General features: G+C 37.0%; 1 protein-coding gene across 2 annotated transcripts in view; it reads right to left on the bottom strand.

The window, feature by feature from the left end:
- The window catches only part of Nsun3 (NOP2/Sun RNA methyltransferase 3), a 53,462-nt gene extending 37,128 nt beyond the window's left edge, over positions 1-16,334 (bottom strand). The window contains exons 1-3 of one of the 2 annotated variants that reach the window (XM_020183696.2): positions 15,548-16,334; positions 14,919-15,028; positions 4,825-5,168 (exon numbers count right to left, since the gene is read on the bottom strand). In XM_020183696.2, coding sequence (XP_020039285.2) covers positions 4,825-5,168; positions 14,919-15,028; positions 15,548-15,550 — 457 coding nt within the window. In that variant the 5' untranslated portion in view covers positions 15,551-16,334. The remainder of the gene's footprint in view (positions 1-4,824; positions 5,169-14,918; positions 15,029-15,547) is intronic. The other variant, XM_020183695.2, reaches the window with a different exon arrangement.
- Positions 16,335-16,601: the final 267 nt, after the last annotated feature.

The raw sequence follows: 16,601 nt of genomic DNA, 5'->3' as shown, positions 1-16,601 counted from the left end.
GAGACAATGGGAAACTTGAAGATAAATAGATCACTGATACAAGCTTTTGCCTGGAGAGAATTTTTGCATAACTTGAAAAAGTTTCACGTTGCTTGTCATTGCTTCATGAAAATGTAGGAACAGAAGACAAACACAGAGCTTACTCAATTAGAGATGAACTTGCCTAGAGCTATACTTTAAAGTACTATACCCTTTATACATTATTGTACTATTTACTCAAAGCATTATGAAGTTTAAAGGTAAGGTTTTCTGAGCTAACAGGAAACAATATTATAAATTCACAAAAGTACAAAATGGCAGCAGTAATCTGTTAAAACTTAGATGACATTAGATTAAAACATATTTTACAGTGAAAGCACTTTAAGGTTCTGGTTTACTAAACATTTATTATGGGTTAGGTATAGTGCTAGTCATTGAAGAAGCAAAGATAAGTAATAGTTGGTCCCAACGCTCAACCACGAGTCAGCAGTGGAATATCCTAGGAGACAATGGAAGAAAGTCAATAGCATAATGGGGAAAGCTTGAATTCAGATCCCAGCTCTGCTACTTCCCTTAGGCAATTTCATTAACTTCACTTTGTCTCAGTTTCATCTATAAATGGAGTTAATAATCACCAACTCACAGCATTGCAGAGTTAAGTGAGACAATATAGGTCTAAGATAGTCATACCATGTTCTTTTCTAAAAAAAAAAGTCCTAGGATTTAGAAGATCTTTATATGGAAATATAACGTAAGATGTTGGAAACATGAACTATTAAAACATATTTGAAAAGCATGGCTTTGTGCACCATGATTAACATGATGTACATGTGTTCCAAGGTTGCTTTTTTACTATTAGCACAAAGATGCACCAATGCAGGTAGTTCAAGGAACACTTATCAGAGAAGCTAATTCCTGAGGTACAACCTGATTGATGGAAAGGAGTTAATGGGGAAGAAAAAAGTGGTACCTGTAGAATGTGCAAAAAATTCTACAGATATAAAGAGAAAGGTAATTCAACAAAGAAAGGATTCTTTCTAATTTTCTCCACTACCAAAGGCTAACCAGATGTGAAAATGTCACTGACAGCAAAGAGAATTTCACACCAAGAGAGCCAAAACCCTCAGCAAGAAAGCTCACCATGCCATTCCAAGCTTGGTCAGCCTTAGTTAGTATGTTCATGTTTTCTTTTCAGAATCATAATTGTTTACTCTTTTTCTGTTAAGACCAGGATACTCCAAAAGCTGTGTTTGCAAAAACAATGGTCAGACCATCACTGTGCAAATAGGTGAGAGCAGCTGTATTAACAGAATAGTAGACTAATTTTTTAATCACCTTAAGATATGAGTCTTTTAATCATTCAATGCTATGAGCCTCTTTGCCCAAAATAATGGACAGTACTGCTCTAGAGAAATTTGATGTATAAATTGTACTCTTAGTCCAGCCATCATTTTAAGTTTTGTTTATAAAAGCTTTGATTAGCATTGTTTCTGCATTCCAAATATGAGTACTGTAGCTAATCTAATTTGGGCTTTAAGCATCATCATGAAGGCATCTGTACTTCCCAGTGAACCATTATCATTAGTCCTACTTAGATGAAAAACTACTTTACTTGGAACACTGCCTGTAGTTCATTGCCCTTGATGTAAGAACAGTAAGATTCTTCCCCACTTCAGAATCCTAGAGTATATCAGTTTGCCTTTGGGTTCCTAATCAAATGAACTTCCCCACCACAAATGTGTAAAATATTTATAGTCTACTAATGACAATAATTTAAGATTAAAATGCCCTGTCTTACTAAAACATGACATTTCCCTTCCATCTTTTACAACAGTAAAAATTCTATATCCAGGATTTATGAGCATATGCTTGTAAATTCAATATAAAAATGTCAAACACAGAAAGAGTGGAAGTAAAAATAAATACTCCTATAACATACAATTCCATGAACTTCAGCTCAAATGATAAAAATAATATAACATTACAAAACAGCCTTGCTTGTTTTTATTTCATACACTAAAACACAGCATACTTCAGTAACAGTTTTTACCAGAGCTCTAAAACATATAGTAATTTTCTCTTAACTATATCGTTAACTGATATATTTATACCAAGTCCACGTACAACTGGATTCACATTTCTTATAATTTTTTAAAAATATTTCCACAGAAGAAATAAATTAACATTCTTCAAGTGGGATATGCATGCCCTGGGGATACATAACAGCTTTCTAAGAGTTAAGCAGACTAGGATAGTTGAAAACAATCAATTCTCACATCAACTTCCTAGAACACCTCCAGTGGGGCATCTCCTTTCACATGGCCATTCACCAATTTCAGAAATGAAAGCCAGCTTCCCATCCATATAGAATTGTAAGGTAAATTGTGCCAGGGTTTGGAAACCTCCAGAGTGTCAGAAAAGGGAAGTTTAAAACACCGGTACCTTGGTTGAGAAAGTGAATGAGTCCAACAATTTGGCAGCACTGACTTTTATAACGAAATGGTTTCAAAGTGTTTGCTTTTGACAAAGTGGAAAAATAAATTTAACAAATGCTCACTTAATAGATCATTAAAGTAATGCTGAATGACCTTTTGTGATTTGGCCCTATAATTCCGAATGAGTTTAAAAAGCCAGTAAAACTATTTTAACACCATACCCCGACCATTTCTATCATATTATCTGGGTGAACAACAGCATATATATCAAATAAAAACCATACAGAACTGAAACTAAACACTGTCACATCTAGCAATAAGTACTATTCATTCATGAAAACCTGAATTAGTTAAAAAAAAAGAGTATCACCTATTTCATTAAGAAAATAATTTACAATGAACTTGGACTTGTTACTTTTAATAATATTCTGAACTGAAATTCTCTAAAGAAGCCACATATATACTGAAGCACCTACAAACTGACTTCAGATGACAACATTGTGATTGTGGAGAAATGCAATGTTGCAGATCAAGATCAATGTTGCAAACTAAGAATGTAAGAACAACTGAATCCTATAGAATCCTTACTGTAGCCAAACTACATGCTATTCCTACCAGTGTTGACTGATTTATGACTTTCCTTTGTTCTGTGACTCAAAAAGCTCACATAATCTCTGCCACGATGAAATGTGTTATTCAGCGTAATCTCAATCTGTGTTCCCAAGACAGGGTCACTCACATTTGTCTCACAATAAACTATTTTCTTATTTTCCTTAAAGCAGATTTGCTATTTTATATCAACAATATTTATAAGGGAAGAGCAAAAGAAAAAAAGAATGAGAGTGAATAATATTGAAAGGCACTACATCTGTTTAGGAACAAGACATAAAGAAACACACTGGAAACTGTTGAACAATACAGGGTAGGGGAAAAGGATAAGAAAAAGTAGTTGGGGGGGGCTGAGTGATTAAAGTATAATATATTCACAGGTAAAACACCAAGGGAATGGAAAGACATTTAAACAATGAACAGACACTAAAACAATGAGGACAGAAATGTAATACAAGTCATATTAAGGGGAGAGTAATAGTGAGAAGAGGAGGCTAAATGAAGAGGGTGAAGGAAGATGACTATGGTTGAGGAACTTTCTTTACCTGCATGAATATGGAACATTGAAACCTGCCAATGTCATTTCAAGATGGAGAGTGGGAGATGAGGGAGATTAATGGAAGGTGACGAACCAAACTGGGGTACAATATATGTATACATGGAAATGCCACAGTGAAACTCCCTGTATAACAACACGTAGAGGAAAAGGAAGGAAATTAAGGGGTGAAGAGGATAGACATAGTCTACAAATACCCATATGAAGACAACATAATGAAAACACTGTTTGAAAGAGGGGGAAAGAGAGAGTGGGGGAACAGAAATACAAGGAAGGGGATGAACTTGTTCAAAGCATACTGTATGCATGTGTGGAATTTTCACATTTAAATCCCCTTGTATTATTAATCTATGATAGTTCAACAATAAAATAAGAATTTTTTAAAATTAAAAATAAAATTATATATGTACTTTACTTTTTTTTGGGGGGGGGACTGGGGTTTAAACTTCATGCTTGCAAAGCAGTTGCTCTACCTCTTGAGCCATTCCTCCAGGCAATTTTGTTCTCGTTATTTTGGAGATGAAGTCTCATGAACTCTTTGCCAGGGCTGGCCTTAAACCACAATCCTCCTGATCTCAGCCTCCCAGGTAGCTAGGATTATAGGTGTGAGTCTCCAGCATCCGGCTTCTCTATTGTATTTTGACAGATATAATAAAATGATTTTAAATGTATATGTTTTTGTGTAAGTAAAGTATGACAGTGGTATCAATACCAAAGTCTTCAGTCCAAGTAGTTGGCACACACACATTTAGCACGAGAGAAGCCCTGGGTTCAATCTCCAGCAACAATAACAAAAAGTAATAAAAATTATAAAGCCCTCTGTCATTGGTTTAATAACATTCATATTATTTGACAAGTTTTTATTTGCTTGTTTTGTTTTTGCACTACTGGTGCTCAAAGTCAAGGCCTCTAGCTTGCTAGGCAAGTGTCCTACCACTTGAACCATAACCCCAGTCCCTTTGCTTGCATCATTTTTTCTGATAGGGTAATGGAGAGGTCAATAATGGACCACAATCCTCCTACCTTTAACTGCAGAGTGACTGGGAACAGAGGCTGTACCACCATGGCTGGCTCAAGGGGTGTTATTTACACTAATTTCCTCTGATAAAATCGCTGTTCTTAACCAGGGTGTTTCTGGTTTTCAGGCTTTGAAAGCTAAATCTTACATTTCTCCCCATATGCTTTCAAAGTATTTGAAACATCAGTTATTAAAATGCTATCATGTACTGAAAGAAAACATACTACCTGGACAAGCACATTGCAACAGAGCTATCGATTTGCCTCCAGGAGCAGCACACATATCCAGAACCTTCTCCCCATCCCTTAATTCTAGAGCCAGTACTGGGAGAAGAGAAGCAGCATTTAGGAGGTAGTATTTTTTCAAGTTCCCAGTTTGGTGTCTTTCTGAAGGCAGTCGGTCAGTGGTTCTGCTGAGGTAACACTTCATTGATTTAGGATAATAGGCTAAAGATCCTTGGAAGAGTGTATGATAGCCCTTCAAATGCAAATCCTTTTCCAGCTCAAAAGGATAATTGAATCGGTTGAGGAGGATAGCATATTGCCATAGGGATGGAGAGATGAGTACATCCCTAGAAAGAGAAAAAAATGAATATTAATATTATATACCAATACAATTTTATATTATTAATATGGTGAATGTGTTCCTAGCGTAACACTTCATTTACCTGAGATTTTTCGGTCAGGATCAATCTCCCCAACGTCACTGTTATAAGCTATCTCAATTTTTTAATTAATCATTTAAAAATGATTTTACTAATTGTGGCTTATTGTTTTATAAGTTTTGATCACTAAGATATTATGATTACTGAATTTTTTGTGACCCCTTAAATTTCACGTCAGAGGGGTATAACTCACTTTCCTTAGTATTAACCCCCTATAGAAAATCTTGCCAAAAAACATGCTGTCATTACATAACTGTGTATTTGCCGAAATGAATTTTTTTCTATCCTATTTGCACAAGGAGTTATTTTGCTTAGAGACAAAATTTAAAACCCAAGACTATTGTTATTAGAGAGAAAAGTACTATTAAAAAAGGTGCTTGAAGGAATGAATATTAAAGTTTTCCTCTGAGGAGGATAAAAGGTATGAAAAGCCAACTACAGTGAACTCTGCAGTAATGGAGTTAATGAGGTGACCAGTGGCTCAGATGATACAGATCCAAGGATGATTTAAAAATCACTTATGGACTGATGGTGCAGGCCTTCCTCCCTGCAGCTTTATCTTACTAAATTTGTATTCAATCCAGCAATTAGATCTCTTGAAAATCATAAGCTCACATCAACTGACAGATGATGCAGCAGGAAATATTTAATTTATTTACTAGCTGACCTTTCTGGCTGAGTTATTTGGGAGGCTCATTAACCATGGTCAATTAAATAAATTCCAGCTGCTACTCATCCTGGAGTTGCCTGTGTGAGGAATGGCTGGATTGAAATTAACACCTGTGACTCATGCATGACATGTGAATTTAAATTTAGGCCTAATATGTGGACTGCTTTCTCTTTTCACTGTCTTTTACTTACTGTGGATGGTGCATCATTGTTTCCTGGAATATCTGTTTCAGCTACTTTGCAAAATAAGAACTTTCATGTTCATCAAAGTGTTTGAAAAAAAAAAAGACTTCTGGGCCTTACCTGGAATTACTGATTCAGCAGTTCTGAAGCAGTGCCTGAAATCTGCATTTCTAACTTGTTTTCAGGTGACACTGATGCTGCTAATTCCCAGGACCACACTTTGGAAACTATTATTTTAAAATTCCCCAAAAGAGAAATCTGTGAACATCACTGTAAATAAATCTTACACATGTGAATGCTAATCTTACTGTCCAAACTGGATAAAAATTTACCCAGTGTCAAAAGTCATGTAACAGAAAACTGGGCAGAAATTGAATTTATTCAGACTGCACTGGCTTGGCTTATATCCTGTGCCCACCTTATAGCTAACAAAGGGTAGGACACATTCAAATGTTTAATATCAAGAGGGCAAATACTCATTTTTTTGTTGTTCTTCAGAACTTTTAAAGCTATTCTTGGATGCTTATTCTTTCAAATGAATTTTAGGATCAATTGGCCAGTTAAAAATAATTTATAAAATAATGTGTACATAGATAGAGTAACCTTAGATTGTATGAATTATATTAAATCCATTAAACTTGGAGAAAATTAACACACCTTTACCATGTTCATTCTTTCCAATCCTGACCTCAAAGTTTCTTCATTTTTCTCACATTTTCTTTCAGATGTTAGGTAAGGTTATTAATCCTGTACATTTCTTTGAAGCATATTGTTTAAGAGGATCTCTAGTTTAGAATCACAATTGATTGTTGTATATTACCCAGTGTTAATTGGAAGAAATGAGACAGGACAAAGGCAATAGCATATGAATGGGCACTACAGGTATGAGGAAGAACGGTACACTTGGGAAATTAGTTTAACATTGCTCATGGAAGATTATAAGGAACAAGTACCATATGATCAATTTAAAAATTTATTTTTTAAGCAATGTGAAACCATTTGAAAGACAAGGATGAAAGAGCCTGACCAGATGTAAAACATGTACTATGGCAGTAAAGCAGAAATCTTCAAAAATTATCTCATTCATGAATAAGAGAAAATAAAAGTCTTGATTAAAACAAATAAAATTCTGATCCCTCATGACCTACACCCATACATAGTGAACTATTTCAATGGAACTGCCTGAACAAGTGTTGTTTTTTTTGGTTGGTATTTGCTTTTATTTTTGTTTTGAGAGGGTCTCACTAACTAGCCAAGGCTAGCCTCAAATTCTCTGTACTCCTGCCTCAACTTTTGGAGTGCCAGTATTATAAGCATGTGCCACCACAGCCATCCTGTAACAAGATTCCTTAGCCTTTACTAGTATGGGCATAATGTGTCCCCTCTGCCTAGAACGGCCTTTCCTCTATCATCCACCTGTTCCTCCTTTCAGGTGTCGCTATCCTCTACTCCCCCACCCCCCAGGAATCCTTTCCACCTCTCACCCAATCCATCTGTTCCACTGTATCCTAACAATATTATTAATAAAAATTATTGATTAGATATTTGCAATGTGTGTTTTGCATGTTTACCTCATACAGCCATCACAACATTGAAACTTTCAATATTTTGGCAACGTACCCAAAGTCCTGTGGCTGACAGGCAGATGTAGCTAATATAAAAACTGTCTAACTTTAAAACTTAACATGTATGATTCCCAGTGAATCCTGGTACTGCAGCACTAGGAAAACAAAGGGGATATCCAGAGAATTCACCCCAACTCTCACCTAGTACAAGTGGCCCTGACACCCTAAAGTACACCTATTGTCTTTAACAATGGGAATAGCTTGCAACACCCTATCCACAGGACCAGCTGCAGTAGGACAACTCAGTGAAGGGACTGTTAGGGGCTTCCAGGCTGGTGCTTCCTAGCCATGAGAAAGCACAGCTGTGTATTAATAGGGGTCTAACAGAACAAAGCCTGGCTTTTTAAATTACATGCCTGGATTTGTCATGACTGTGAGACATCCAGCAGTTGTTCTAACCTCTGAATTTTAAGGGGGTACCTACTTGCTGCTGACCTCCTAAAACACACACACAAACACACCCCTGTACCTGCACAGAACACTGTTAACCAAAGCTTTGATAGATGGGCAAGCAGAATTATCAACACTCTCAGCAGCCAGATATTATACCACAGGTCTCCTAAGATTCACAATCACAGTCTGAAACCGCTCTATTTACTGGTCTCCAAAGCCAGAAGTTTAAGTACATCAGTTGCTTGTAGATTTGAGACCCACAATGTTAGTGAACTGCAAATAGTTTGCTCAGATATTCATCTACTCCAGTCATTTTGAAAAATTTATGTACCCTCTGACATATTTTAAGTTGACATAAAAATCTTCACCATGGCCTGGCAAAATGGCTCAAGTGGTAGAGTGCCTATCTAGCAAGTGTGAGGTCCTGAGTTCAAACTCCAGTACTGCAGAAAAAAAAATCCTCACCATACGTTTGATGCAATTTCAAGCATTTTGAAAAAAAAGTGACACTTTAAAATACAAATTACACCAACTGTGTCTGTGTTTGTGGTGCTTGGACTATAACCCAGGACTTCACATGTGCTAGACAAGTATTCTACTACTGAGCTGCAGTCCCAATGCCTTACACCACTTTTTTTTTGGCAATACTGGGATTTGAACTCAGGCTCTTGCTTTTGTGGACAGGCACTCTACCATTTTGAGCCACGCTCCAGCCCTCTTTGGCTTTTCAATTATTTTTCAGGTAAAGTCTCGGCATTTTTTTTCCTGGAGCTTGGCCTCAGACCTCCATCCTTCTACCTACTTCTTCTCTCGTAGTTGGGATCACAGGCAGAAGCCATCACACATGCTTATTGATTGAAATGGAGTCACAGCTAACTTTTTGCCCAAGCTAGTCTTGAACTGTGATCCTGAGTAACTAGGGTTACAGATGGGCCACATCGCCCAGCCTCTACCACTTTTTAAAATGCATCCAGTGGAACCTAAATATTTGTGTAATTTTGATACCCATCGTCAACTTAAAACTTATATACTGACTCTTCTTTAATAGTTGGAAACTTTATGTCCTTCCTTTTCTGGTTTTATTTATATTCTACTTCTCCATATAACTTTATCCTAGTATATTCTTTTCAAATTTTATTTTTGAATTAGCATAATTCCATACATGTCTAGTATACCTTGAACATGCTCACCCCCTTACCCTAATATATTCTTATGCTTTAATCTGTTTTTAATCACCCTATCCTATTTCCCTATCTCTGTCTCTGTCTCTTTCTCTCTCACACACATACACACAAACACACATGTAAGGGGCTGGGGATTTGGCTCAGTGGAAGAGCGCTTGCCTGGCAAGTACAAGGCCCCGAGTTCGGTCTCCAGCACCGAGAAAAAAGAAAAAAGGAAAAAAACAAACACACATGTAATATTAAATTTGTTTACCATGTGGCCTTAAACCTCTTAAGTGGTAAATAGTAATTTCTGGATTCAGTCACCAATAATATTATGAGCACAAGACTGATCAAAATAACATTAAGACTGGGAGCTGGTGGCTCATGCCTATAATCCTAGCTAGGATTATAGCTTCTCAGCTATAGGATTCCTGAGAATCCTAACTTCTCAGGAAGTAGAGATCAGGAGGAACAGGGTTTGAAGCTAGCTGGGGCAAATAGTTCACAAGACCCTATCTCGAAAAAACCCATTACACAAAAGAACGGGTGGAGTGGCTCAAGGTGAAGGCCCACAGTTCAAACCCCACTATCTCAAAAAAGAAATGTATATATTTGACAATTACTAAATGTAAGTAAAAACTGATAGGAAATATATTAATGAATTTTTTCCCCATATATTCATGGTTAAGGTTTAAGATCAATTTTATTCCTATTTTGGGTTTTTTATAAGGGCAGAAAAAAACTTTCATACAAATACATAAAATTAAATTCATTTTGCTATAGCATTGTCTCCATTTTGAATTCTTTCCATGTTATATCCCAAATCGGTGAGCTATCACCAAAAATATTCTAAATGAATATTTAATTGACAACTCAATTAGGGCTTCTTTATTTTGTTGAAAGCAAAACTTGGAAACCATCTCAGTTGTGAAATTTAAACCTAGGGTCTCATACACATTTGAACATTGTTATTCGGTAGTATGATTTTCATCCACCTTTCCTTTGACATTATTTTCTCCTACTCTTCTATTCTGTACTCAACCTTCCTATATAATGAGGACAAAAAAAAATCACTTCATCTATAAATTGCTAAGTACAACTAGTATAACCCTGTAGATTACAAACAATTTAAGTTTTCATGATTAAAAATTAGCAGTTCCTTTTTTAAGTGCTGTAACTATCCACTAGAGGGTGCTCACTCAATCATTTTTAAAGTTTGGCTTAGAAACAAATGCATTCATGGAAATACAGTGTATTTTCAAGACATTTTAGTTTTAATCTGCATAGACTCTAATGATGACCTCATTTATGTGCAAATTTGTTATCTATAGTACCTCAAATAGGAATTCCTGAGTAGGATTTGAGCGTCTGGTAAATAGGAAAAAGGCTAAAAATATCGAAAATACATAAAATAACCTTAAGACTGATGTGGTGGCTTTACACACCTGTAATTACAGCTACTCTGAATACAGAAATCAGGAGGAGGGTTTAAGGCCAGACCTGGCAAAAAATTAGCAAGACCCCCATCTCAACAAAATAAGCCAGGCTTGTTGGAGAATGGCTGTTGATTCCAGCCAGCAGGAGGCACAGGTTGGAGGACTGCAGTCCAAGGTTAGCCCTGAGCAAAAAATGAAAAAAAAAAAATCCTGAGACTTTATCCCTAAAGTAAAGAAAGGGCTCAGAGTGTGGCTCAAGTAGCAGAGGCCTGCCTAGCCAGTGTGAGGTTCTGAGTACTGCCAAAACAGAAGTCCCTCAGAACAGAACTATGCATATACTTCCAAGGCTTGGAACCCTAGGCCCTTCACAGCAGCACAAATGATAGAAGAAAAGGCATGAATTTTCAAGTTACAGGCCTGAATTTGCCATAACTCTGTCAACTGTTCTAATCACTGAGTTTAAAAGGAGCTAAAAATGACTACTTTACAGGAATTTACACAGATTAAAGTTGGAAGTGTACATAAAACCAATATATGGGACAAAATAGAAATCTGGATAGTAAGTAGCTAATTTTTGTGTTCCCTAACCATCCCATTTTACCACCCTTCACAAATTCCAAGGACACTATCTAGTTATATAATTTTTTCTCCCTTATGTAAGTAAACTCTGAGTCAGCAAAGCCAGACTTTAATATTTTTAATTGCTTTCAATAAAATGTGTGTAAAATTTCCAAATTTCATAAAGATTTGCAATTAATTCTCCCCTCTTACATACATTTGAGGTCAGGATAAACACATACACACATATGTGTATGGTAACATATTATATATATATATATATATATATATATATATATATATATATTTTTTTTTTTTTTTTTAATTTAACTAAGGGCATGACTTACCCAAGTATTAAGGTTTTAGTTCTTCCTTGTCAGGGAAGAAATGTGCAAATTAGTATAAATTATGACATTAAAACCTTGAAAGAATTACAATAGTTGTATCAGCAAAATGCAATGGAAGCATAAGGGGCAGAAATAATTTTGACAAGGGCATTAGACAAAGCTTAATAAAGAAATTAAAATAGTAACAAAAATAATGCTAATGTGTATTAAGCTTACTGCATGTCAATTTTTTAAGTACTTTGTGTGTACATATATATAAACTTTGTCATCTCAAATAAACATATGAGATACATTTTTCAGATGGGAACAAAGAGGCAGAGATACTTGGTAACTTATCTGCATGCTACAAGATGCTCAAGTGGGGTTTGAACCTACATAATTAACCACTAAAAGGGAGAAGGAAGAGGGACATGGTAAGCAGAGGGGACAGCAGTAGTTAAGAAGAAAATCCAAATTAAGAATTTCTCTGGTAGAAGCAACACGCTTTTTTGATTTGATAGGGAAGGGTAGTAGTGTGTGGAAGTACACTGGAAGAATGTACTTCCAAGACCACACTCAGTTCTGACCCCACGGACAGTTTAGGCATCCCCAAGACCATTCTCAAGTTTTTGATTATTCATTAGACAGACGCACTGAAAGCTGTTATAGTTATGATTATGGTTTATCATAGAAAAATCATACTGATTATAATCAGTTATGGGAAGAGACCCATGACATGGAGTCCAGAAATGTTCAAAGCATGAAACTTCCAATTGCCCTCAGCAGTGGAAACATGGACAAGGCTCGTTTTTCCATGCAGTAATCTGTGACAATATGCATAGGAGCACTGCCACCCAGGGAGGATCACCAAAGCCTTGGTGTCCAGTTTTTATTGAGGTTTGTTCATGTAGACATAATTGACTGCCCATACAGCTAACTTTTAGTCTCCAGTGTCTCTGGAGGTTCAGTTGGTATCAGTGGTCTGAAACTCACAAATTGTTAAGACTATTAGGTGTGGCCCAAGCCCCCAGTAAACAAGAAGCTCTTATCAGTTACATTTCAAGGGCGTAGAGATTACTTCCCAGGAGCTAAGGAAAAATGCCAGACTTAGTTCTGAGTAAGGTTCATTTTTTTAATCACAAAGGTTGTGAAGATGTGAAAGAAAAAGGAGGTAACCAGATTGACGGTGATGCCTTCAAGGGAGTTAATATATGCAAATAATAAAGGCAATATAGGTTTGAAAAATAATCTGTTTTTGAGTTTGCTGAATTTAACTACTGAGTGTAATTGCTAGAACATACAAGTATGGTGATCAATCTTGGGAAGGACTATACAGCTTGAGATGATAGAGCATACTGATCAAAGTTTAAGTCATGCTATGACTGTACTTATTTGAAAGGGAACACGTACACAAGTAGAGCAAAAGTTGAACTAAGGTAAACTTGAATTTTAAAGGACTTCTCAGATAAGGTTATTACAAAACAGTAAAATAAAAATAAAAAATCTCCCACTACAACAGGAACCTAAAAATACAAAGTTAATTACTTCCTAGTAGTGAAAAAAGAAACAAAAAACCCAAAAACACTCAACTTCCCCTGGAAGTAAACAAATGTACTTAAAACATTGTTTTGCAAGTAGTTATAAAACAAAGATGCATAATTCTTCTCTTATTTCTGTATGTTATCTTCCATGTTCAGATTACTTTCTGAGAAAGCCTTTATTTTGTCTATGGCAACTTTAGTACGTTTATGCAAAACTTAAATTACCATGAAATCTGAACAAAAAGGTAGATGAAGTAGAAGACACAGCTAATTAAAGAATTTGAAGTTCACTGCTGTTTGTTTTGGGTCAAATAATTTAGAAGTCTGCCTGAGCATACTAAATAACTCATTACAGGATATGAGTAAACAGGATATTATAAAATCTACAGACAAAAATCACTTCTGAAATTTTTCTTTTAATCATTTAACCACATCTAATTACATCCCCCATGCTCCCCCATAAGAAGAGGTAAAAAACAAGGGTTAGCAGTGAGAGGTCTTGAAAACTTGGTCAAAAGTCCCAGCTCTGCTATTTACTAGCTGAGTGAATTGGAAAAGTAACGTGAGATGAAAACTGGGAAACACATCTTAGGTTTTTGTCTGAGGCTCACTTAAGTCAGCACTGTCTGGCACATTAATAAGCAGGTAAGATGTGGTTCTTTGGGTATTTTATATGAGCACCTTTGCACACTGAAGTCTTCATGATTTATTGTACACTTTAATATTCATTCTTCTGACATATTCTTTCTTGTTCATATTACACCATTTATGAGTTTTCTAAATAGCTTAATTTATCCTAAAATTATCTTAGAATCACCTCACTTTATTATTAGCCAAGACAATCTTTGTTCTGAAAAATACTATTCCTTGTAAAGGAGAAATACTTATTGAGTTAATCCATAATAATGTAACATTTTTGCCCTATGGAAAATGTATTGGACTTCTGTTCCTAACTTACCTAGCATGTACTCTTCCCTCAATCTAGAATGTGTTTCCTTTTTGCCAAGTTAATAACTATAACCAAGACCAGGTTTTCCTAGGGCATTTTTGTCAGGTACCCTCACTTTGAAAAGTAAAACAAAGTACTCCTGCCTACTTCTTCATAATACTTACAAAATTAGCAGTTGACATATGATAACCTTATGGCCCCATAACACTAGACTGTAAGCAAACTAGACATGGAAGACTTTCTCTTTGTATCTGGCACTCAGTGTTGCAGGATAACATTCTAACCAACAAAAAATATAATCAAATTTTTCTCACTTTCATGCATTAAATGCCTTTGTTTCCTAATATAAAGAATTTGTGTTTGTATACGCCCATGTGTTCAAATTATGGCTAGCCACAGACATAAATGGGAAGAAATATGATTATTGAGTAAAATACAGCTTTAAGGAGCTTTGGCTTTAAAGATTTATTATTTTTCAAATTTCAGAAATTAGATAGCTCCAAAATTTTTAACTTTTATATTACAGTATAATTAATTTGTCAAACAGGTGAGCATCCCTGTTTCAAGGATAAAAGTAATTGCTCAAGCGCAGGTCATAAATTTTGCTTACTATTTCTATAGAGTGGTCTTTCCCATTATCGTATCATTTAATCTACTTTCTTAGTTCCTCTTTTAGATAGCCAGTAGGAGAGGTCAGTCACGTTTAGATTCCTTTACCTTTTATCCTCACTACATTTCACTCCCAAAAGGTATACTACATGTTTACTTTCACTGTTCTATCATGAAGTCGTACGGGATTAATTATACTAACCTTACTGTACTCCAGGAATCTCCGAGTTCTCTGGAATACTGTTTTTCAAAATGATCCAACACAACTTCGCAAATCTGTTTTGCAAGCTTCCCCTCTGATTTTGCTTTCAGCTAAGACGATAAGAAAAAGATGCCGACACACAGTGATATTACAAATTTATTGAGCTTCAACATTAGCATGTTCTTATTTTTTTATTACATTTTTAAAGACAATTACTAGCTTTTGCAATGGGATCAATATATCACTTGTAACAAAATTTTATTACTGACACTCCACCCACTTATGCAAAGGGAAGGTTTCTCAAGTTAACTGCTGTCCAAATGTGAAGCAAATACTAAAGAATGAATTATGCTAGGGAAATTCTGCCAAAAGAAATAAAATTAAAAACCATCGTAGAGATTAACACGGGGGGGGGGGAATGCTACTATCTTTGCAACCTTTCTATAAACCTGATTATTCCAAAACAAAACAAAAAAATTTACAAAAAAAGTCACTCTAGGTTTTTCCTGCGCCTCCTCCCAATTGATTGACTTATTCATCCAAGAAACATGTTTCGAGCAGGTGTTGGAATACTGAGGGCCTGTCACCGAGGAGAGACAACGCTCCAGCGCGAGAGACTGAGCACCCACCATTATTTCAAGGCTGCCAGCAGAAAAGCAGAGGTCTCACCAAAGCTCAAATTCCCCGCCCCCCACGCCCTCGCCTCCGCCGCTGCGTAGACAAGAGTCCGGCTTTCTCAGAGGGGTCCAGTCGGGCCCGAAGCCTCACCCGAGCCGACATCATACTGCTAGCTGCTTCCGAACGCGACTTCTACACCACAAGTGTGGAGTACCAAAAGCTGGAGCAGACGGAAAGAACGGCCACACTTCCGGGATTAGCCGAACCCATTGGCATCCTCAGTCTTCCGGTTTATATTCTCGCGAGACTTACTTTGCCATGCAAAGGTAGCCAAGAGATTTTAGGTCCCGCGAGAGGCACCCGCGAAGGTGTTCCCGGAAGCGGCCATTTCCTAGGCCCCTGAGAGACCTAGTCCGCGCTTAGGCTCCAGGGGGGCGTGGCCGAGCCGTAAAGTGTCTCTGTGTGCGTGGACTCAGTAAATGATGTCTGTCACTATTAGGTTATGTTTCGTCCTCATTTTTATTTTGAGAGGCATAGCTGGTTACTGAATTATTCTGTGAAATGCGATGAAAAAGAAACCGCGGTTTCTCCCCTGATGCCCCGTGTAGACATTTCCTTTTTAGAATAGGAAGCGTTAAAATATAACGTCGGAATGCGCGTGTAAAGCGCTTGGCAGACACCGGTGAGCAGTCACTGCCCAAGTGCTCCCTCTTGTCACTGTCACCGTTGTGGTTATCGGCTGACGACCACAAGGCCCGCCGCTTGCCGCGCGCGCTCTTAGGGCTCCGGCAGGCGGGTTTCGCTGCTGACGTCGGCGGTCACCGCGCGTGGGAACCGGGGTCCCTCGCGCCGTCACGTGGGCGCCGCCGTGCGGGGGCAGGCGGTGCTGCGTGACGCGCGGAAAACAAACGTCTCCCCACTAATGTGATTTCAAGTTTAATTTCAGCAAGTTTCCCGTACTCTAGAAGTGCCTCTATCACACCTTAGATTTGGAACAAAAGAAAGTATGGTATTCAGGATTGCAGTGGTTAAGTGCAGGCCATCTACTGGATATCATTCTTTCCG

Source organism: Castor canadensis, chromosome 5 (assembly GCF_047511655.1).
Source record: "Castor canadensis chromosome 5, mCasCan1.hap1v2, whole genome shotgun sequence".
In the NCBI taxonomy this organism is placed as follows: Eukaryota; Metazoa; Chordata; class Mammalia; order Rodentia; family Castoridae; genus Castor; species Castor canadensis.
The sequence above is the reverse complement of the archived record's forward strand: the minus strand, read 5'-3'. Positions and strand labels throughout refer to the sequence as shown.